We start from the raw sequence: 25096 nt of genomic DNA, 5'->3' as shown, positions 1-25096 counted from the left end.
ATTCACAAACTCAAAAGTGATGCAAAATATTATGTGTGGGATGATCCATATATGTGGGAATTTGGTAGTGGTCAGGTAATTAGGAGATGTGTCTTCGACTATGAAGTTGCGTCTATTTTAAAGTTTTCTCATACTTCTAAAGTTGGAGGATATTTCGGTCTTCAAAGCACAACAAAAAAGTCCTAGACTCGGGTTTCTTTTGGGCAACTATTTTTAAGGATGCTTATGAGAATTATCGCACTTGTAAACAATGTCAAATAACAGGTACAACCATCACTCGTAAGAGTGAATTGGCTCAGAAGCCGATGCTTTTTTGTGAGGTGTTTGGTGTATGGGGAATTGACTTTATGGGTCATTTCCCTGTATCTTTCAGTTTTGTTTATATTTTACTTACTATTGATTATGTTTCAAATTGGGTGGAAGCTATCTCCACTAGGACTAATGATTCTAGAGTTGTTACAAATTTTTTTAGGTCAAATATATTTTGTAGGTTTGGAATACCCCGAGCTATCATTAGTGACCAACACACTCATTTCTTTAATCGCACCATGGAGGCTTTGCTACGAAAGTACATTGTTGTGAATATGGTCTCTACTGCATATCACCCCAAACTAATGGGCAAGCTGATATCTCAAACATGGAAATTAAAAATATTCTTAAAAAAACGGTGGAGCCAAATAGGAAAGACTAGAGCCGCCGCCTAGAAGAGGCACTTTGGGCTCAAAGAACATATTTCAAAACTCCAATATGGATGTCTCCCAATTGACTTGTGTTTGGATGTCACCTCCCTTTAAAAATTGTGCACCGTGCTTATTGTGCGGTCAAAAGTTGTAATTTAAAAATGCAGAAAGAAGGTATGGAAAGAAAACTCTGATTACAGCAGCTTGAAGAGCTTAGGCTAGAAGCCTATGAACATTCTAGAATTGATAAAGAGAAAACTAAGCACTTGCTTGATAAGATGATTTATAGGAAGAAATTCTCTGTTGGCCAGAAAGTTTTATTGTTTAACATTCGCCTAAAAGTTATGGATGGGAAACTTCGATCCAAATGTATTGGCCCTTTTGTTGTTGCTAATGTTTTCCCTCATGGTGCAGTATAAATAAAAAGTGGAGGTACTGACAAAGTTTTCAAAGTCAATGGGCAGCACTTGAAGCTATTCCATGAAAGCTTTGTACTTGAAGATGAAACCATAGAAGAACTTTCTTTGAAAAAGCCGGCCTACTCTATAGTTTGATCAGGGAGTCCTTCTTTCGTTCTCTCGTTCTTATTTTATACTTATGTTCTTTCATTGAGGATAATGTGTGTCTTAAGTGTGGGGGAAGAAATCATTTACTTGTGTGTTTTATACTTATTTTATTTAAAATGCATGCTTTTTTGGGTTACAATTGTGAATATCTTCTAAGTTCTCTTGACTAAAGACTCGTGGTACGATGTGAGTGATTTGCTATGCATTCTTAGTATGTTAAGTATGACTAAATTCTGAATTGTACATCATTTGTGGTAGATCATTAACCTTTGTAATATTTTGGGTCATTTAATGGATAACATTAAAAAAAACATCTCTTTCTTTCTTGTGTAATATACTCATGTATGTTAGTCTCTAAAACTTAATCTGACTCATTTTGAAACTATTTGATTACTTGTGCACACCGATATGATAAAGGCAAGTTGTTTCTATTTTATTTTTAGTCAGTTAGACAAAAAGCCAACCTTAAAAATATTATCCCTTGTTGAAAATCCTTTGAGCCTATTTATCCCATTTTTTGGTTGAAACTCATTACAAACCTAAAAGTGAAAAACAATTATATCATTCTATATAAGGGGATGAAGGAGTCCTCTTTGGACTTGTGTGGGATTGAATTAACATAGGTTTGATGTTTTATAGTTGGCAGAAAAAAAGAAAAATAAACAAATAGAAAGAAAAGAAAAGAAGGAAGAATATCAATGTTCTTATCATATTCCTTGCGGAAAAAATGACTGAAAAAAATAAGAATAAGAAGAAAACAAAAAGAAATGAAAAGCAAAGAGAAGAAAAAGTGGCGGTAAGAAGTTGATGTTGATGGAAAGTGAATAAAATATTGTTTAGTTAAACTCCCACAATCCATTTCAATTATCTTTTGTTCCTTTAAATTTTAGCGTAGTATCCTTTAGGATTTATCTTACCCTTATCTTGGCTATCTTACAACTTGAATAAAGCATTTTTTATCTATGTGTGCATGTAATTTAAGTGTGGATATTAGAGTCTTTTCAAGCTTATAATAGTGCTAATTTTTATGTTGTGCTTTGAGTGTAAATAGTTAACATAAACATTTGAGAGTTGAGAGAATTTTATCCAGTGAGAATCCTCACTTGCTGCTTATGATGTAATATTTGGTAAATTATCCTCTTGTTTTGATTGTCACAATAAGTTACTAAATAACACCATATTATTTGAAGTTTAGAATTGGGATTTTACTTAATCTTTGTAATTTTGAAGTTTTTGAAATTGCATGTTCTACGTTGTTCTTGTTTTTACTCTGTTTTAAATTTTGAATTTTGTTCGGAGTGCAAAAATTTAATTGTTGAAGAATTTGATCAGTGTATCTTAATATGCCATATTTTAATTTGTGCCAAGGAATTTATTTGACTTGTTACTTTCATTTTATTGCTTTTAACATGTTTCCTAAGTTTAGTTTAGTTCTACTTTTATTTCAATTTCGTTAGTTGTTTTCTAAATAAATAGTAATCTGACACTTTCTTGATGTGTATGTCATAATTTGAGCTACAGAGTAGCGTTTGACGCGTTCTGATATGCGTTGGAAAGCTGAAAGGATAAGCTACAAGTTTTGTGTTGAAGTAAAAAAGAAAATTCGGAGTGCATAAGGGTCAAATAATTCGTTTTAGTTCCAGACTTAAAAAATCGTTTTGGGCCGATTTTATGTTTTTCGGGTCGGTTTCCATTAGGGCCCAAATTCCCTTGTAATACTTAAACTAAAATTGTAGTTTATTTTATTCATTCAGAGCTTACACGAAATAAGATTAGACGGCTACAATTCCTAAAGAGAGCTAATTTTTCAACGGTTAATCTACTGATAACGATTTCGATTAAAAAAAATATTATATACTGGAAAATACGAAATTACCCTTATGTGAAATCTAAATTTATTTTCTACCCTTTGAGGTGTTAGGTTAGAAAATACAAAATATAAAAAAAGCCTTCACCTTTTCACGGTTCTATTTCCACCTTTCCTTTCTCATCCACTGTGTCTGTGTGTGCCACCGTCGAACCGAAACAGTGTCACTATCGGAATCAAAACAGCTAAAAAAGTTTGGTTGCATCTTTGATTCATCTATCAGGTATTAGGTAAAAAACTCCATTCATAAATCATGATAGGTTTTTCTTTTCTTCTCAGAATGATTGCTTGCTTGATTTTTTGGGATTTTTTTGGGATTCTTCTTCCAAAAGCTTATAGTTGTGGCCATAAGGCTTAGGGGTTCTTCTTTTTGGATTTTTTAAGTTATTACTTTGCTAAAGCATTAGAAATTTGAGTACTGATGTATTATTTCTTCTTTTTTAATCAATTAAGTTAACAATTTTTTATATGGATTATAGATATTGCCCTTTTTTTAATGAATAGTTTCTATTTGGTTTTAGTTTTTTTAGTATTCTTGTCATGAATTATTTTGTAACAATGCAAATAATTTGTAAGTATACAACCATTAGTGGTATATACTCTTTTGTTTGTATTAGTGAATAAAAATAATCTGTGTTATAATCTCCTTTGTGTATTAACAATAATCTCTATGTTGAAATTTGAAGTTTTGGACCTTACTTTATAAATGATTACAATTGGTCTCGTATAGAATTAGTTTACAATTTTTTTCTCAAGTAAACTACAATTGGTCTCATTTATTTTATAATTTTTTTCTTTTAATTTCTATATTCTCTAAATTGATTTTTGAATTGATATTATAGGATAACTAAAGATGAATAATAGAAAAATTGATTCCTTTTTCAAGAGGAAAGCATGTGAAATTGAAAGAGAAGAGAGAGATGAAGAAATTATAATCCCGACAATTGAAGAGAATCACGGTTTTGAGAATCCAACAATTAAAGAGTATCATGGTTTTGAAAATTCTTTGGAACGTGATCCTGGAAAGCGTCCTCCGATTTGGCAATATCCACCAAATCAAGTGGATGCAATACAAAGAGCTTATCTAAAATGGGGTTCATATCAAATTCATTTAGAAAGTTATCCTTTGTCCGGTAGCGAAGATCATCCAAGAAGGTTTCAACACACTTGGTTTAGCATATTTCCCTCATGGTTAGAATATTCCCCATCCGAAGATGCTGCATATTCCTTACCATGTTACCTATTTAGCAAAAAACCAAGTGTGCGTCTTGGATCACATGTCTTCATTTCTACGGGTTTTAGAACTTGGAAGAAAGTTAGGAATGGAAAAAATTGTTCAACTATTCAAGAACTATGTTCATGTTTGGTTTCATCTGGACATGCTGAAACTTACTTCTTGATTGATAGACTACTTCGTCTTATCATGACTCTTCCCATTTATACGACCACAACTAAGAGGTCTTTTTTCAGCAATGAAAATTATCAAGACCAAGTTGAGAAACAAGATGGATGATGGATTTCTAGGAGATAGCATGACAATATATATTGAAAGGGAGATTAGTGCAAGCATTAGTTCTGAGTCTATTATTGATGATTTCAAGTCACTCGGAACGCGTAGAGCATTACTTTAAGGTACTTTTAAGTCATGTAATTTATTTTTTTAATTATTAACTTTAAATATATTTTATTTAAAATTATATTTACATTTTATTTATAATTTTTATTTTACATTAGCGGCCATTCCAAAAAAAATTTTATTTGGCTCCGCCACTAACAGTGGATTCGGCCTCCTTTATGACGAAGCGGAGTGGACCTGCATGGTTAGAACTCCAACACCTAAGTCAGATCAAGATAAGTATAGTGAAAATGAAGATATAAAGATTATATCTTGTGATTTTATATGAGTTAATTTTATACTTTTGATCAAGTGATGTGAATTTGAGATGGGTTGAATCTTAGTCAATTGAGTATTTAACCGGTTCAGAACACATTGAAAAACAACTTTAAAAAGGCCAACACTCATAAAATTCACAAATTGGTTTGATTATGGAAAATATCAAGCACTACATGTTCCATGTTGTTCCATGTTCCATGATCACATGTCTTGGCAACGTGCTCACATTGTAATTATAGTTACTACACTTGTGTGAGATGTGTAAAATCAAAAAACTATTCAATGTGTAAAAACAAAAAACTATTCAATGTATACAAGGATCAATTCACGATTGTGTAAGATGAATGATATTAGCCTTCATATATACTGGAAATACACTATGTCACAATAAGCAAATGAATAGAACTCTTAATAGTAATCCAAAATCTAATCGTATATTCATATTGAAATGAATTTAAGAGAGAAGAGTCAATCAAAAAGATGTCTGTTGTGTCGAAACCGTGGGACAAAACAAAATAAATTGTCTATATGTGGCCTGAAGTACTACTCACCTAGACAATTAGTTTGTTCACTTGATTAATATTGTTATTAGCTTAATTGATACCAAAATAATTAAAATAAATATTTTAATTTTTAAAGTAAATATTTAAAATAAAAAATAATAACATTTTGTAAAAATAATGATAAAGTATTAAAAAAAGGTAGTTGTGGAGTATATAATTGGAAAAGGGGAATAAATGTGTTAATGATTCTTCTAAGTTCTAAGGAATATAAACATATAAAATAATTATTTAATTGGTGTACATTTATCCACCATTTTGCATATAGCTAACTTTAAAAAAACAAAAATAATAACAAACCTGGCTAAAGCTAACAACCACTTCCAAAGCTTGAAAAGATAACGTGAAAATTTAATGTCATATTTAAATAATAATAATAACAATCAATCTATTCATTAATTTATTAATCAATCGATGTATAAATAATAAGAAAAACTTGCTAAGGCTTAACCCTTTTCGAAGCTTAAAATGAAAACATTCATGAAACTCCAAACCCTAACTCTTCTAATAGTTCTTCTAATGGCTTCTGCCACTGCATGGGAACAATCTGCACCAGGTGGTTATTCTTATAGCCCCCTTACAGAGATCAACGAATACGTCATGAAAATCGCCAATTTCGCCGTAGTCGAGTACGGCAAAGAAAGTGGTACGAAGGTGAGATTAAGTGAAGTCATCAAGGGGGAATCATCACAGGTTAATGAAGGGATTAACTACCGCCTCACCCTCTCTGTCGTTGGTGAGGATTATGTTTCTAACATCTATGAAGCTGTTGTGTGGGAGAGTCTGTTGCTTCCTCTTAGAATTCTCGTTTCTTTTATACGGTTGTGATTAGTTGACGGTATATTTAAATTCTAAATATTAAACGTTGTGGTCATCTTATTGCATCATCACATATTAATGTAATGGAGTACATTGAATGGTTATTATTATTGTTGTTATTCTGTAAATTAGATTATTAAATGAGGGATATATGGGGAAATCAATTATTGTTATTTCAATAAAATATTGGTTTTATATGATATATATATACTTGTAAGTTGCAATATATACTTTTGATTTCGTAATCAAAGGTTTATAATACTTAGTTTGACTTGTTCAACTGCATTAATTTGTTTGCCCGTAATATTTTTCTGTTGCATTTATGTATGTATATGTTTTTTTTATAAGCAAAATATATTATTATGATAGAGTATTAGGGGTACTCAATCCTTCCAAAAAATAATCAACAAGTCTAACTAAATACACTAACATCCTTCAAATAGGATACCAAAACCAATATTCATAGTAAAAAACAAAAGATGAATGGTTTGTGTTCAAATTATGCGAAAGCTAAGATAATAATTTGCACTTGTTGATTAAGTCTTCTACGTTATGAATCAAAATTAAAAAGAATGTTGTTCTGTATCTTCCATATATACACCACAACACAACCAACAAAATAGAACTTCTAATCTCTTTCTTCATCTGTTAAGAGTTTCACATTGGACAATATATGACCTGAACATGTCTTTATAAGTGGGGACAATCCTCCCCATACAAGCCGGTTTTGTAGGGATGAGTTAGGTCAAACCCACATTTCTTAATATGGTATCAAGAGCCCCACCATTTATTTCCACGCTCCAGTTGTCTAGTCCTGGGCGTGGGGTGTGTTAAGAGTCCCACATTGGACAATATATGGCCTGAACATGTCCTTATAAGTGGGGGTAATTCTCACCCTACAAGTCGGTTTTGTAGGGATGAGTTAGGCCCAACCACATTTCTTAACATGGTATCAAGAGTCTCGTTTAAGATCCGATGGACCATCTTCTATGGTTTCCGCTATCGGGCCGGCCACCTACCGTTTATTTCCACGCTCCAGTTGTCTAGTTCTGGGTGTTAGGGGGTGTGTTAAGAGACTCACATCGGACAGTATATGGGAACATGTTCTTATAAGTGGGGGCAATCCTCACCCTACAAGCCGGTTTTGTAGGGATGAGTTAGACCCAACCACATTTCTTAACATCATCGCCCTTTTAATTGCATATCAAACCAAAAGAAATGTAGCAATATCGATTCAGTTTTGCCTCCTTGTATCCCTAGCCAACTTTCAATTCTATTCCAAACATTTTGCTAAAACTGCAATTGAAAAACAAATGCAAAAGATTTTTATTCTCCCTAAAGCATAAAACACAACACCTACTATTATTGTCTTGTATAACTCCTCTCTTGACCAACTGATCTCTCGATGGCAGCTTATTGATTACAACTCTCCAACCGAACACTCGAATCTTTGAAGGTACTCCAACTTTCCATATGTGTTTCAAGGTTTGCGATTGATCCTCCTGCAAAATATTAGACCTTGCAACTTTTCTCTAACACCGTCATAGAAGGACTTTATAGAGAAAATTCAATCATGTCATTGCCCAGGCCACTACCTGATAATATCTTGATGTTCTTGTCCGAGATTGAATTCTACCAAAATATCTTCTAGTTTCTTCAATTAACTGACTGCAATACCATTCATGTTAAACAAGACCTCCTTCAATGTACGTATATGTTATGTGTACACACAATTTAATAAGTGTTTTTAAAAATAAATAAAAAATTGATTTTCTCTTTTTTATACATCTTTCCTTAGACACATAAAGATGTGTTGATCAATAATATTGATTAATAAAATGATTTTAAATTCTAATTCTAATTTACAAAGTTTTTTAAAATCACATTTTTTTTAACAACACAATTCATTCTCTTTTTGTGTGTGAAGTCACATGTCTAACAAAAAATATCGTATAAATTGCAAGTACTAAAGAAAAAGGGACATATATGAAGTAATAAAAAAACTATTAAAAAAAACAATAGTATTTTATCACAGTTGATTAAGATGACCATAGTAATAGGTAGCATTCTAAACATTGTATACCATACAATGAATGGGAATCGAATCTATGACTTTTATATACTTTACAAAGATTGTTTAAGATAATTATTGTAATAGATAGCACGCTACCCAATTAATTACGGTCACACGCTTGTGGTTGAAAACATGATACTTACTACTGCTACTTTACCATGATTGGTTAATCGTAATGATATCTCTTTTTAACCGTAATAAAAATATATTTACATAGTAGTGAATGGTGGGTGAGCTCTCTTCTTCAAACATGGCTCTTAAGGATGGAAAGAAGGTGGTGATAAATTTGATAGTCTCTTGATTAACTAGAGAAAACATGGCTCTTAAGTAAAAAATCCGCACTTGATTTTTTTTTTACACAAATTCTGTCCACTTGATTAAAGAGTGGATTATTGGCTAAATCATTGTTCCAACTTCATCACGTCATCTAAAGATCTAATATTAATGAAAAATGATCAAAATATCCTTGGTGATGAAATGACTATTTTGATCCTAGAAACTTAAATCCATTAGCCAACACACAAGTGGGTTTTCCGATTAGTATTATGAGTTGCAATATTAGTACAACACTAATCCATTTTCGTATTTAAAGATTTTAGAAAAAAAAAACTCATCTATTTTCACATTTAAAGATTTTAAAAAAAAAAAATTCCATTTTTTTATGATCATATCTCTCCTCCAAATTATTTTACTTCATGAAAACGTGAATCAAATTTGTATTTTTTTCTTTGTAATATATTTATCTCTCAACTTTACATTACTGTTAAAAAACAAATTTAAAATTTACTTTTTTATATATATTTTTTTCAAAACATTAGAGAATACAAAAATCTAAATCAAATATAGATTTTTTAGAGTGGAAGAAAAAAAATTCTAAATTCTATATAGATTTATTTCCTAACTATAGTTGTTCCAAAGGTAGGTAAAAGATTCTATGAACAAACGTAGAGTCTAGGGATAGAGAAAAGATTTGATGAGTAAGTTTTTCTCTTTTTTTTTTTTCTTCATTTTATTATTAACTTAAGGGACAAGTATATAAATTTTCTTTTTAATTCTAAAATACAACTCAAGTAATTTTTATGTTTTACAATAAAAACTAAAGAAAGATTTATTTTTTTAATTTCATTTTTATTTCTTATTTATTTATTTAGTTTTGAACTAGTTCAATATTATATTGATACAGATTCATTAAAAATTCTAAAAGCTCCTAAAAAATTAAATTTAAAAAAGTTAAATTTTTATCCGAAGAGACTCTTAAAAAATAAAGATAGTTGGCTTGTCTGTTAGCAGTGGTATTCGCTATGATATTAGTCTCCTGTCTCTGGTGGGTAAAAATGTTGGAACCAAAATCGATTCTTCTCGGAAGAATTTTGACTAATTTAGTTTGATGGTGTTTTAAAATTGAAAATCTAAGATTCATGAATGTGGTTTGACATACAATGATGGTAACATAATGGTGAGAGTTTCAAGCTTACTTAAAATGAGGGATTTAGAAGAGATCTTAAAGCTGAATTTTATGACCGAGGGATTTGTTCTTCCTTCACACCTAACAATTTTATTATTGATTATTTTTTATAATTGATATTGTGTTATCTTTTATTAAAAAAAATTGATACATTTTATAATTGATATTGTGTTATGTTTTATTAAAATAAAATTGATAGAAAACTATATTAATGTGCTTCAAAGAGTAAATCATAAAATGTATATGAAGAAAAGAAAAAGAGATGATTTGAAATGGACAAAGAACAAAGATAATCATCCTTCGTAATAAAATAAATGAAATTGAGATTTTTTTATATACGTTTTAAGATGAATGTAAATATGAATATGTTGAAGATGATTGGTAAAATATAAAAGATGTTTTATTTTTTTAATTAAAAATTAATTAAATATATAATTTTCTAAATTGAAGATGCCATATTAACCGCCACATCAATATTATTTAACTAAGTCAAATGGAAAAGGACAATTACTACCTGAAATTAAAATCAAATTTGATATTAAAAAACATAAAATTTGATATTGTGGCATGTATATAATGTGTAACTTTAAAAAGTAAGAAATGTCCTTTTTCCTTGCATGAATGCAAATGTGATGGGATGACAATTAAAACAATAAATAAATAATATGTAAAATATTTTTTCTTCTGTTTCATTATTATTTTGATTTTAAAAAAAAATTATCCTTATGTTTTTATTTATTCTTTTTTATTAATTGTATTTATTTCATATGTTATATAATCTAAATATTTTTTTAAAAAAGTGTTTAAAATTTCAAATTAAAAATAATAAAATTATTTTTTGAAATAAAAAATTATTACAATATTCAAAATCATATGAAATACTTATTGAGTTAATTTATATAACCAACCTCATACTTACTTGACATTATTAAAATAGAGCAGATTATATACGTGAGTATAAGAATTATCATATTTGCCACGCATGTGTAAATATAATGGAGTAAAAAAAATAACAATAACAAAAAAAATTCTAAAAATATATCATAAATTTTACATTTAAATTCAATATAGTAAATATTATATTTTAGATATTTTGCACTAAATCTGTATTAAAATGTATAAAGTGAGTTTTTTTTAATTTTAAAATATATTTTGAAGTTAAATCTATCCAATATGTTTTTTTTTCACCTTTTCATATATAAAACAGTTTTTTAAAATCAGACAAAAACTTTTATTTTTAATCTTTTAGTAACACTTATTTTTTAAATTGATTTATAAAATATATTGGAAAATAATAAAAAAGTGTATATTTTATTTTGGTTTTTATTTTTCTCACTTAAAGTATTTTGACATTAATAAACTTTGAAATTTATAAACACAAACGGTAAAATACTACATTAGATAAAAAAAGATTACTGAGTAAAGTTAAAGATATTTTTCTTTAATTTTTTATGACTTCTTAAATAATACAATACATGTGATATATATTATTCTAAATAAATATTAATCTTACAAATGTTTTAATTTTAAGTCCTAACAACAATCTAGAAATATTAAAATTTAAAATAACAATTGATACAATAAAAAATACTAAACAACTATTTTATTTTATAGGGTGAAAAAGTGTCGTTTTGAGAGCATGTAAAACAAAATATTTTTAAAAAATTTAAAATTCATCACAACTAGGGGTGGGAATAGGCCAGACCGGCGTATAGGGGCCTATGGCCTAGACTATATAAGGCTAGGCTAGGCCAGACTTATTTAACAAAAAAGTCAGACTTAGGCTTTTTTAAAAGATCGGCCTATATTTGCATGTATATTAGAAAAATGCTAAATAAGCAAGCCTATATATGCATATATATTAGAAAAATGCTAAATAAGCAAGCCTATATATGCATATATATTAGAACAAGGGCTAAATATGTCGGCCTATATATGCATATATATGACGACTTAGAAGGTTTCTTAAATAATATGGATTAATTGAAAACCATAATGAAAAACAGGCTTTTAAATAGGCTTTCAGGCCAGGCCAAACTTTTAAAAAGGCCAGGTCAGGCCAAAAAAGAGAGCCTATTATAGGCCACAGGTCAGGCTCAGGCCTTTCGAGTTTATCGTAGGCCAAGCTCAGGCCTTAAAAAGCCTAGCCTAACCTATTTCCACCCCTAATCACGACTAAACCATATCTAAATAGGATCTCATAAAACAAATTTATTAGAAAATCTCATAAAAGTTATCTCATTGTTAAAAAATAAATAAATAAATAAATAGAGTCTCTAATTTTTTTGTCATGGTTGAACTGTGACTAAGTTACATAATGCCTTCAAAACTTAAAACGGCTCTAGGTTTAACCATTGTAAGCTTTCTAGCACTACCCTAGACTTCACCTCAACATTATCCTCAAGGTTCAGAAAAATCTAAAAATTTATGAATTAAATGTGTATGACGGTCCAATCAAAATATGTGAGAGAAATTTGTTAGATCCAAGACTCATAAAAATATGAAGGAAAATTGCGTTTATTTGTCTTAATGGGTTTCTTATTACACCCTATATGTTTCTCTCAAATACTTAGAATTTTAGAAATCGTTTCACTCAACCTCGAGCGTAGAGCTGTCAAAATGGGCCGAAGCCCATGGGCCGGCCCATTGAGCCCGAAAAAATTTAGGGCCTGGGCCTTATTTTTTGAGCCCATTTACTTCCGGGCCTTTTTTAGCCCGGCCCGAAAAAGCCCTAAAAAAAACGGGCTAGCCCGTTTGGGCCATGGGTAGCCCGCCAGCCCGAAAGAAAATTTAATTTTTTAAATATATTAGCCCATTATACAAAATTCAGCCAATAAAAAAAAATTCAGTTGGGCCAAATTTTAATATCCAGTTCCAGTCCAATTGCAATTTGTTCCAAAAAAAAGACCTAGAGTGGACAGCCACTTTAGTCTTTACGTTTGATTTTGTTTCTGACTGTGTACTACTACTAGCGAGTTCCAAAAAGAAAAAATGACCTAGAAAAATTTCTCTCCGCCGCTGCTTAAAGGATTTAGCCTCTGCCGCCGCTATTCAGCTTCTGCCTCTGTTCTTCCAGTAAGTGTTTTACTTATACTAACTGTGAATCTTCTCAGCTTCTCAAAAACATGACTTCCTTTCTATACTGTCTGCACAGTGTCCTTTTTTGACATTGATGACCTTAGTATAAATTTCCTATTTATTAAGATATCCTCTGTACTCTCTTTAGTATAAATTTCTCATGTACTCTCGAAAGACTTGAAAATGGTAACCGAAAAATGGTACCTTCTCACAAAAAGTGAAATTAGGTTGCTCAAGATTTAAGAGTTAGGCATAGATATGTACCATGAATAAATTCCACATATGTCAAATATTTATATACTTATTAAATTTATAATATCAAATGTGTACAATGAAACATAAAATGAGACAGTGTTGATACGTGAATATTTTTCCCTATGTTTGAGTGGAATTCATATTAAAATGTATCTATTATCATATATAGTATATTTTTTGTGATGATATATGTATCAATAATTATGATGTTAGGTGTATCTATTATCATATATAGTCTATTTTCTGTGATGATATAAAATAAAACAGTGTTGATAGGGGAATAATTATGATGTTCTTTGATGATAAATGTATCTGTTTACTTTATGGCAATGAATATACAATTTATTTTGCTGATGCTTGTAATTGTTGTTGTGTTAATTTACATGTAGGGATTATAGTTTGTGTCTACTCTAATCATGGAAATTAATAGTGATAGTGAGGTTAATGCTAGGCAAGTTAAGGCAACTCCACCTGTACCATTATTTTCTCCGTCTAATGTAATTGATCTTGATGACACTGAGATTGAGATTAACCAAGAAGAGTCTTCCGAACCAATTACCAAAAAACAAAAGGCCCTTACATCTGAAGTGTGGAAACATTTTGTAAAGGTTGGGGTTGTGGATGGTAAAGAGAAATGTAAATGTAAGGGTTGTGGAAGATTCTTGAGTTGTGCTACTACTAATGGAACTTCTCATTTGACTCGTCATGTTAACAGTTGTAGGCTTATTCCAAAATTTCATGATGTGGGTGATATGATACTTGATGCCGAAGGAAGATTGAGAAAGAAAAAGTTTGATCCTAAGGTTAATCGTGATATCTTGGTTCAAATGATAATTACACATAATCTACCTTTTAACTTTGTTGAGTATAGTGTTTTTAGGATATATCAAAATTTTTTGAATGATGATTGTACCTTTGTTACTAGAAATACCATTTCACATGATGTTATGAAATGTTATGAGGAAGAGAAACAAAAGCTTAAGTTACAATTGACTCAAATTAGAGAAACAAAGGTTGCCTCCATCGGTTGGTTTTGATATCTTGGCTTATTGGAGAGAAAAGAGTCGTAGATGTCCTAATCTTGCAAGAATGGCTTGTGATATATTGAGCATTCCAATAACTACAGTGGCTTCCGAATCTGCTTTTAGTATTGGCTCTCGAGTTTTAAACAAGTATAGAAGTTCAATGAAAGAGGAATCCGTTCAAGCTCTCATGTGCACGCGAAGTTGGTTACATGGTTTTGAAGGTAAACTTGTTAACTTTGCCTATATATTAAATAATTTGTCTCTATATATTAAAAACACTAATTAATATATATTTGGATTCTTGTTAATTTGATTAGTAAAATAATTTTAAGCTCATTTCTTAAGATGAAACATATATTTGGATTTCAAATATACTTTAAGATGAAACATAAATACTCATGTGATTTACTACTTTCTATATACTATATTGCTTTTTATATACTACTTTCTATATTCATGTGATTTACTGTTTTCTATATACTGCTTGATATATACTGCTTTCTATTTACTAATTTCAAATATACTTCTTTCTATATTATTTGAGTCAATTAAAAATAGAATTAGCATAAATACTCTTGTGATTTAGACATGATGATGATGAATGAAAATTGAAGGTAAGTTATGCTAAATCAGAGAGTACATTGTTGATTTTGTTTTAACGAATACTTTTATTGTTTTGTAGAATTTGATAATGACATTAATCCTAATCAAGATGTTGGATTTGGAAGTAGACAAGCATCCAACACATTTGAACATTCAAATGGCGTTGAAGAAAACTCAAGTGACATTGCGAGTCGAGTCAAAATTTGAACAAACTTATTTTGACTTATCATGAATATTTTGTTATTTTGAATATTTGTAATTTAAAACTTGTTGGAACAAGTTATTTAATTTTGTGTGCTACATACTTTGGATAATTTGTGATGTATTTTGGATACTTTGTTTGGATTAAGACAATGTGTTGTTTTACATTTTAATTGTTAAACTATATGGGTTATTTAGAAATCCTAATATATCGGTATTATTGCATTGCATGGTTACTTACAATAGGAAGAAGAATTTTTTTTTTTAAAAAATGGGCCTGTTTAGGGCCCGGGCCCGTGGGTAGCCCGCAGCCCATACAGGGCCGGGCCTGGGTACTAAAATTTGAGCCCATTTAAAAATGGGTATTTTGAGCCCGGCCCTGAAAAGCCCGAGGCCCGCATGGGCCGGCCCGTTTAGGGCCGGGTAGCCCATATTGACAGCTCTACTCGAGCGCATTATATAACTTGGACGAACCCTCAATATAATATATCACACTATGTCGCTTATTTAGAATGGTCCTTTAATTATAATTATGTTTTATGTCTAGACTGTAACATCAAGATAAAAAGATAATTAGTCTAAATTGTACCATTCAAAGTATCGTGTTTTTAGTAATGTGATTCCATAAACCTGTTTACTCATGATCATATAAAATTCATTAAATCCTCTAAAAAAATTATTCCCTTCTTATTCAATAATTTTGTTTGGTAACACAATTTAATTGTATTTTGACATCAGAAACATCATAATTATCCTAAATTACAGGTAATGTACACATGTATCTCTTATCATTAAATCCCAATTGTTTTTTTTTTATCATTGTAAGAATCGTTCGGATTTTAGCATATGGATTATAACACTGATCTTTTTAAACTATTTCTTGAATTCTCATTTTTTTATTGGTTGTAAGTATGGTGCACCATGATGGTGTCAACTAAGCTAATACATCAGAGGATGGTTTGTTGGAAGATCTCCAACCCGATGTTGCACTCATAGTTGTTAGGAAAGAATTTAGCATTAAATAGGAATTTATATCACGTGACCATATGCTTAAATGGACCACAAGGGCGAAGGCTGCCCCTCATTTTCATTTATCACGGATTCCAAATCCTCAACTTATTAAAGGGATGGATTCAACTGGTCTTCCTCCCATTAAACAATAGGTGATCCAAATTTTGAGTTGCTTCTGACTTTTGAACTCTTGTACTCTGACGATGTAGGTAGATGAGTATTTGGGTAAACCTTATGATATGAAAAGAACCTTCTAACATGATCTCTTGTCTACTATTTTATAAGCATTAATAATGTTTCTCCTTTTTCTAGAGGATATGACCAGGATTTTGCTTGGCAAAAGGAGGGAACATTTGATTCGGATGCAAGCCACATAGTAATTAGCAACCTTGCCCCCTCCTTCCCTGTGGATTTAACCACAGTAGGCGAGAAGCAGAAATATGAGACACCCTCATATGGTGAAGTTCGTCCTCCTAAGAATCAGAGGGTGAGATGAGGGTCCTTCTGAACCGTCAGAAAGTCACCAGGTAGCAGGTGGGGGAGGGAAGGCATATGGTGGATTTGCTCCTTCACTGCGGAATACATCGTCCTTTAACGCATTAGAGTTCTATGAGCATTGCCTTTCTCTTTTGGAGAATTTTCCCGATGACTACCAGTCACTTCATGGTAATTCTTCTGCCATTTAGTGAACCTCCTGTAGGTTCAAATTTTGTGGTGTCTTCTAGTAGAGAGAGCTCAGAGGGAAATATATTCTCGTACTATTCAAGAGTTACAGGCTCTGATGAATCTTATCATAATAAGAGTTCAAGAATGCCAACATATGGTAGAGACGCTAAGAAAATAGGGGGACATTCTGAAGGCCCGTGCCAACTGCCAAGGAAGTGGCTAATGTGGCCCTGACTCGTGTTTAAGAGTGGAAGCGTCTAGAGGAGTCATTTGAGAAAGCTCTTAGCTGTTTGAAAATTCTGGAAGAGGAGGCCTCATTGCTCAAGAAAGTGGTTGTGGCTGCTTATGCCCAACATTTTGAAATGGCAGGAGTACATGCATCCTTCTTTTACCCAAACCTAAACTTGAGTCAAATGGACCTGTTTTAGGTGGTTCGGATGTTCAGTTGATGGAGGACGAGTAGCTCCCCGCATTTTGACCTGTTTGTAATATCCCCCCTTTTCTAATACCTTAGTTGTTTGCATTCTTTGAATGCCACTATTATTTGTTTAGACCCTGTTATACATGCATTCTATTCTCAACTCAATATTTGGGCTAAATGAGACCCCAGGCCATCAGCCGCCTAGAGGGAGGCGGAGGCGACTATGGTTCCTTATTAGGGTTAATGTATTGATAGCCCCGTCGGGTGATTTTAACCGCCTTAAAGGTTACAGGGATCCCTCTTCGAGATCCAACACTTCGTTCGTCTTTTAGGCGATAAGGATCCCTTTCGGGGGATTCATCATTCTGATCGCCTTGAAGGGCATCAAGGGTCCCTTTTGAGGACCCTGAGTTTGATCGCCTATAAAGCAAAAAGGATCCCTCTTGAGGATCCGTCATTTTCATGGCATCTAAAGGAGGCATGGATCCCTCGTGGGGATCCAACGTATTGATTCCTTCTATGGGCAGCAAGTATCCCTTTTAGGGATCTAACGTATCGATTGTCTTCAAGAGCGCCAAGGATCCCTCCTGAAGAGCTATCATTTTGATTGCTTCTAAGGGAAGAAAAATCCCTCTTGGGGATCTAGCGTATTGATTGTATATAAGGGCAACAAGGATTTATCTTGACAATCCAGCGTTTTGATTATCTATAAGGGAGGCAAGGATCCCTCTTGGGGATCCAGCATGTTGATTGCCTATAGGGCGAAAATGATCCTTCCTGAGGATCCACCATTTTGATCACCTCTAATGGTAGAAAGGATCTACTGTATTGATTGCCTCTAAGGGAAGAAAGGATCCCTCTTAGGGATCTAGCGATTTAGCTACCTCTAAGGACGACAAAGATCTCTATTTAGAATCTTTAGGTTTCTTGTAAAAAGAAGGGATAGCTATGAAAATTCTTAAGAATAATAGAATGAGAACTCTCATTAAAAACCCTCTCCCTTTACAAGAAACATATGGAAAATAGTGAGCCCCAGAAAAACAACATGTCTTTATAAGCTGCAGAGATGCAATACTCGTGTAATAAAAAATAGCAGCAGAAGATCCTTGTCTCCCTTGAGGGACTATTTGTATTCTGGATTTCATAAAGAAGAACCCTATCGCTCATCGTGTTATTATCTGTATAATTTACTTCATAATGAAGATCCTTACGACCCCTCGTGGAAATATTTGTAAACTAGACTTCAAAACGAAGATCTATGTCGCCCCTCGAGGCAATATTTGTATGCTTGACTTCATAGCAAAGATCCTTGCCGCTCCTCATGGCAATATTTGTATGTTGGACTTCATAGCGAAGATCATTGCCGCCCTCCGTGGAAATATCTATATGCCAGACTTCATAACAAATATCCTTGCCGCCCCTGGATGTAATATCTGTATGCTGGAATTCATATTGAAGATCTTTGTCGCCCCTCGTGGCAATATTTGTATGTTGAACTTCATAACGAAGATCCTTATCGTCCCTTGTGGCAATATCTGTATGTTGAACTTTATAGCGAAGATCCTTACCGCCGCTCGTGGAAACATCTATATGTTGAAGTTTATAACTTAGATCCTTGCCACCCCTCGTGGCAATATTTATATGTTGGACTTCATAGTGAAGATCCTTTCCACCCCTCAAAGAAATATTTGTGTGTTGGACTTTATAACGAATATCTTTTCCACTCCTCGAGGAAACCACAACGTCGGACCTTCATCGGAGGATCTCTATCGCCCTTCCGGGCTATGCCAAGTTAGCCAAGATATACTCTCATCTGAGGTACTTAATATCTCCTTAGGCGGAATTACTCCCTAATAATCACGCCTAAAGGGAGTGGCCAATATTAAGCCCCAGAGACTTGGTGTCAAGTCTTGCTATAGGGCTCGATGGAAGTCCTTCTTGAAATTTTAAACGCCCCCTCCCCCTTAGGAACTCAACGTCTCGCTAGTCAGGCTACACAATACAACATCAGAGGAACTTAAATTCCTAAAAAAAGATTAAACTCTCTCCTGAGGGACTTAGTATCTCCTCAAGAGGAATTACTCCCTAATAATCACGCCAAGGGGGCGCGACCTATATCAAGTCCCAGAGACTTGGTATCAAGTCTTGCTAGAGGACTCGATGGAAGTCCCGCTTGAAAGGTTAAACGCCTTGCCTGAGGGACTCAATGTTTCGCCAGTCTAGCTACGCGATATAACGTCTGAGGGTCTTAGATTCCTAAAAAACGATTAAGTTCTCGTTTGAGGGGCTTAGTATCTCCTCGTTCGAAGGAAGGTATCGCCTCGCTCTTAGATCTTCCTCGTACATGGAGGGGAAAAACGTGGGTTAAGACTTGTCTTGGATAAAGAGAAATTTAGAGTTGCTAGTGACTCACGTCTCCATTTGAAATAAGGATTAAATCGTCCATCATTTGACTATATGGGTGGTAGCCTTTCCCCAAAAAACCCTAGGTGTTTCAAACTCCTATAAATACATCATCCCTCAAGGGTATAAGAACAAACTCTATGTCAGACACACTCTCCACTACTCAATGAGCTTTACGCTTGTAACCTAAATCTTAAATCCTGAACCCTAAATGTCCCTTAAACAACATCAAATTCCACCCTACATGGCTACTCGCCGCGTGAGCTAGCCATCACCTTCCAAACGTATAATATACCTATTAGGGTCTTTGAGTCTCTCGGGCCTTATAGGGAGAGCACACACCCTGTACTTTTTTTTTACCAGTACATAGGTTAATAATATCTACTTGGTGCACTTTCATTCTCTAAAGCATTTTTCATTTTAATTCTTTTGAACTCATAACAAATTAAATATTCATCATTAAAAAATTATAAAACAAAAATATCAAATAAAAAAATTAAATCATGAAAAAATAAATCATAATAAATAATATTTTTAAAAATTAATGATGATTTAGATCCGTAGTGCTTCGGGTTTAGTTGCCGTTTTTTCATAGCTAAATCCTTAAAAATCCTTTGTGTTTATGGCTTTTTGAATTAATCAATGTATTATATTAATTTAAAAAATTACAACAAATAATGTTTTAAAAAAGAGAAAAGGGGTGATGCACTGACAGTGTAAAATATTTTTACACTGTCAACCAATCACCACCATGTATCCAATTAAATCACTCTTTTATTTAAAAAATAATTTAATGACATAGCTAATTGATAATTTCCTATTGAATGACAGTGCACTACCTTTTAACTCTTAAAAAAATCAAATTAGATTGACTTGTGTCCGAAGGACATAAATTTAAAAAAAAAATGTTTATGTTTACTAATAAAGTTTGATTTTAAAATAAAAATGAATCTAAAATTTTCAACTTTAATTTCATAACTTAATTCCTAAGGCACAAAGTATGCCCTTGGTCTCGCTAAGCTATTTGGAAAGCTTGAAAAAATATAACCGTCATGAAACTCCAAACCCTAATTTTTCTCACAGTTCTTCTAATGGCCTCCCTAATTCTTTTCACAGTTCTTCTAATGGCCCCTGCGGCTGCAGCAAGGAAGCACCATCTGGTGGGTGGTTATAGCCCCATCACAAACATCAACCATCCTCGCATCATTGAGATCGCCAAATTCGCCGTCACTCAGTACGACAAGCAAAGTGGTGCGAAGCTGAAGTTTAAGAAGGTAATCAAAGGTGAATCCCAGGTTGTTGAAGGAACTAACTACCGTCTCATTCTCTCTGCCGGCGAAGGTTCCGTTTCGAAGATCTATAAAGCTGTTGTGTGGGAGAGGGTGTGGCTCAACTTCCGAAACCTCACTTCCTTTGTACCTGTACATGCTTAAATTTTTAAATCGTGTGTTGATTTCCCTATTATTATTGTTATTATATCAATAAAAAAGTTAATGTTTGTAAATTAGATTATTAAGAAATTAATGATTGTTATTCAACAATTTTATATGATGCACTTCTTCCACTCCATTATATTATATTTCTTTCTTCTTAGTTCTAGTCCATCAATTTAATCAGAATCTAACTATTCCTTTGAGGCATTACGGCTATTTTGTCTTCCATGATACAAAATTATTAATCAAAATTATTATTATTCGTAAAACTAAACAGGAAACAAGGAAGGGAAAATATAAGAAGATATCTTAACCCACCTCATAGGTATGAGGAGGTGCAATACGGAATTGACGAAACTGCCATTGTGCTTTCGTAAATGTATCTCCGGTGCAGTATTTTTAACCATAAAAGACTCATGCATTGATTCATTGATTAATCTGCATTACAACGAAATTTCAAACAGAAAATTAAGAATACTAAGAGATCTTCGATATTAAAACAGTTAAAACAATGTCATCTGATCCATGCATCATTAGACCAGAATCGACGTCGCCTTCAACTTCATCCCACCAACTTTGCTTTTCTCCGGTTTCAAAATTGGTCCTTGTTATAAGCCTCTGGATCCTTCGGATGACTTCGCCGGGTTTGTACTCCCCCTCTAACTGAGACATGAGAGTCCTCTTGAATTGGTCGAAGGTATGGATGTTCCAAAACATAACCGGCATAGGGAGTTTGATCGGAGAGAACATAACATGCATATTCCTTCTACGATATTTCGGTTCCAGATCAAGACGCCTGGATGATGTCTGCTGCCATGAACGGGGCCTTATGCGAGATATTTTTGTATTTGTGTTTAGGGTTTGTGTTTGTGTGTAATGCAAACCTAGAAACCCCAAATTTATAGAAGCCTTTGGAGACTGTGGACCACACAATCTCTGTCACAGAATGTTTCGTAGATATATCCACGGAAGGGTCATATATTTCTCCCTTTCGTAGATGCATCTACAGTAAACACTTGTGGTGGTCATTTTCTTTACCTCCCCGTTTCACTTGGGAGGACGGCACGCTAAACCCTTCACGCGAAATTTGGAAGGAGAATGCGCCCGTGGTGGGATGAATTTTATTTCAGTTCTTCCTACGATATCACACGAACTTTCTTATTGGTCCTACGAGTAGGAAAGGGGAAAAAAGATCTCAACTAAACCCTAGGAGTTTGCTAAGTGTGGGGATTTCACCTAGACTAGAAATTCTGGAGTCCGGGGGGTCGATTATACATAGGGAAGTGTTTAAACACCCTACATATCTGTAGTACTCTACAGGAACCTTCTCTGTGTCATTTGTGATTGTGTTTGCTGCTAATAATTGGGAAAGTTTCTCCTTTGTGTTAGGAGAAGGAATTGATTTGATTAAAGAAAGACAAACAGATAGACAGACTGACTATTTTTGGTATTTTATTAGCTCGCTGAGATTCCTTGTGAACCTCATGCCTACATATCCCTAGTGGAAGTCAGAGCTTAATGTAGTTCGGGGAACTAACTAGGGAAATTAATTGTTTTTGGTGCCTTGCTTGAAGCTCAAGGTTGAAGCTTGGAATTAAATCTCTGTTTACAGTAAAGAGACATGAAATCATCTTTACAGAGAGGTATTTGTACTATTCTACCACAAACATTTAAAAGTGACAGAAAAGCTAAAAAAATGATGTTTCATTAAGAGGGGAGTCTACTTGGTTGATCAAGTATGACAGCCATCGTGCCTCTAAAATGAAAGAAAGATGCTCATCCAAATTAGGGAAAGTGTACAAGTCTGGGGATGTGCCAGAGCATGTCTTTCAGAGTCCTAAATGGGAGACTTTGATTGAAATTGAAATTGAAATGTTTGTTTGTTTGAATGTGGTAGAGTAGTAAAAATATCTCTCTATAGAGATAAGCTATGTCTATCTACTGTATAAAAGATTTGACTTTAGCTGGCTTGTATGAGGCCCAAGCTTGAGGCTTTTTGATTGATTAATTAATATTATTGACTCTGGGAGATGACTCCACTGGGGATTAATTACAGGGTATTTTTGTGTTCTGTACAAAGCCCAGAATTGAGGCTGACTCTACTTAGGGAGACTCTATTTATGTGCCTTGTACAAAGCCCAAGGTTGTGGCTAACTGCTGAGGATAATTGAATGAATGACTCTATTTTATGTGCCTTGTACAAAGCCCAAGGTTGTGGCTGACTGTAGCTAGGGAAAACATTATTTTCTGCCTTGTACAAAGCCCAAGGTTGTGGCAGACTCTTAAATGAATTAAGTATGGATGACTATATGGGGAAAGATCCTAAGTGTTAGGAATCTTTGACACATGAAAAATATGGTTTATCTGCCTTGTACAAAGCCCAAGGTTGTGGCTACTGAATGATGAAGAACTCACTGGGGAGACTCTATTATCTGCCTTGTACAATGCCCAAGGTTGAGGCTGACTCTTGACAGGGGAGTTTTATTGTTTGGGTGCCTTGTATGAAGCCCAAGGTTGAGGCTAACTGTTTTTGTTGGTTTTGACTCTATTGAGGAGATTTTATTTATTAAAAGACTGTTTTTCTTTGGAAGCTAACCCTTTCCAGGGATTTTGACTCAGCTGGAGAAATTGTTTGGTAAAAGACTGACTTTATCATGTTTTTTGGAGGCTGACCCTTTCCAGGGGTTTTGACTCTTTTGGGGAAACTATCTCCTAAGAGAAATGAATCTTTATTTTTTGACATTTTTATTAATTGACTTTGGAGGCTAACCCTTTCCAGGGGTTTATTGAAATGGAGGTTGATTTTAATTGACTTTGGAGGCTAACCCTTTCCAGGGGTTTTGTTGAAATGATTTGGGTAGCTCTCCATTAATTATTAAAGGATGAAAGGATTGGCAGAAAGATTATCTAGTGGAGACTTCTTGTTTAAAGCCCAAGATAAAGGCTGACTCAATGCTGAGGATGACCTAAAGCATGGATCCTAGACTCTGCTAAGGAAGATTGATGAAGATAAGGGTGACAGAGACTGTCCATGTCTCTCATTCCAAAAATGTACTCAATGTAGAATTGAGACAAACTTAGCTTGTTTAAAGTCTGGTTTAAATTGGAAGAAACTCACCAGGGTAGGCTAAAAGGTGACTAAAGACCTGTTCCTATGTTTATAAGAAACCTGATGGGTCCTTGTATACAAGCTCAAGAGGAAGCTGGAAATGCTTTTAAGAAGCCTGTGGGTCCTTGTACAAAGCCCAAGAGGAGGCTAATCGAGGGTCCTTGTTATAGCACAAGAGAAAGCTATGTAGTTTTGAACTTATTTTGGCTCTGAGCAAATGGGTAAGAGGTTTCACCGGGAACAATTCCTCTTTGGGTGGATGTGTCCTATTTATTTGGATTCTAAGGTTTTTGCCAAGATGTTTCACCGGGAATAATTCATCTTGGGGGTTTGAACTACAGATCTCTAATTAGGAAAGAGCCTTCACCGGGAAGACATTCTCAATCCTAGGTCATATTCCTATAATATATATATATATAGTTTAACTATCCTAAGGTTTATACTCAAACGTAGTTCTAAACTAATATATGCACAATTTATATTTGACAGTAATTTAAATAAAGACTGTAAATTGAAAGCTTGTAAAGCCTAACCTGGATGGAGTGGAGGCCATTGAAGAAGTATGTACAGAGCCTCAACAGTAATTTCGTTGTTTTGTTGATAACAGTTAAATATATATGATAAACAGTTAAGGGTTTTTGAAAACAGAAGAAGTGAAGATGGACAAAGGTCACATAGGTATCTGAAGAGTTTCACCGGGAATAATGCCCTTTAAATACCAGAAGAATGTTTTGAAAACAGAAAGAAGATTTTGAAAATACAGTTTTGAAAACAAGCTAAGAAGAGAAGGTTTTTGGGACTTACACTCTATTAGAGGCCCAGCACTTTACAGTACTGGTTATGAGAGCAATTTGAAAATGATTTTGAATGATACAAGGTTTTGTTGTTTGAAAACCCTAATCATTTGATTTATTCGGAGATTGAAAACAGTTTTGAAAATTGACAAAAGTCAACTTAATTAGGGTA

The 25096-nt window shown here is 33.3% G+C and overlaps 1 protein-coding gene across 1 annotated transcript; it reads left to right on the top strand.

The window, feature by feature from the left end:
- The first annotated feature begins 6086 nt into the window (after positions 1 to 6086).
- LOC131645262 (cysteine proteinase inhibitor 5-like) lies at positions 6087 to 6395 on the top strand. The gene has a single exon (XM_058915935.1). It carries the CDS (start codon positions 6087 to 6089, stop codon positions 6393 to 6395), a length of 309 nt encoding a protein of 102 aa, XP_058771918.1.
- Positions 6396 to 25096: the final 18701 nt, after the last annotated feature.

This window comes from Vicia villosa, linkage group LG1 (assembly GCF_029867415.1).
Source record: "Vicia villosa cultivar HV-30 ecotype Madison, WI linkage group LG1, Vvil1.0, whole genome shotgun sequence".
NCBI classification, from domain to species: Eukaryota; Viridiplantae; Streptophyta; class Magnoliopsida; order Fabales; family Fabaceae; genus Vicia; species Vicia villosa.
This window is presented reverse-complemented; position numbering and strand designations above follow the sequence as displayed.

Bases quoted from the DNA above. Each gene is read 5' to 3' on its own strand.
- LOC131645262 (XM_058915935.1), top strand. From the start codon at position 6,087: ATGGCTTCTGCCACTGCATGGGAACAATCTGCACCAGGTGGTTATTCT.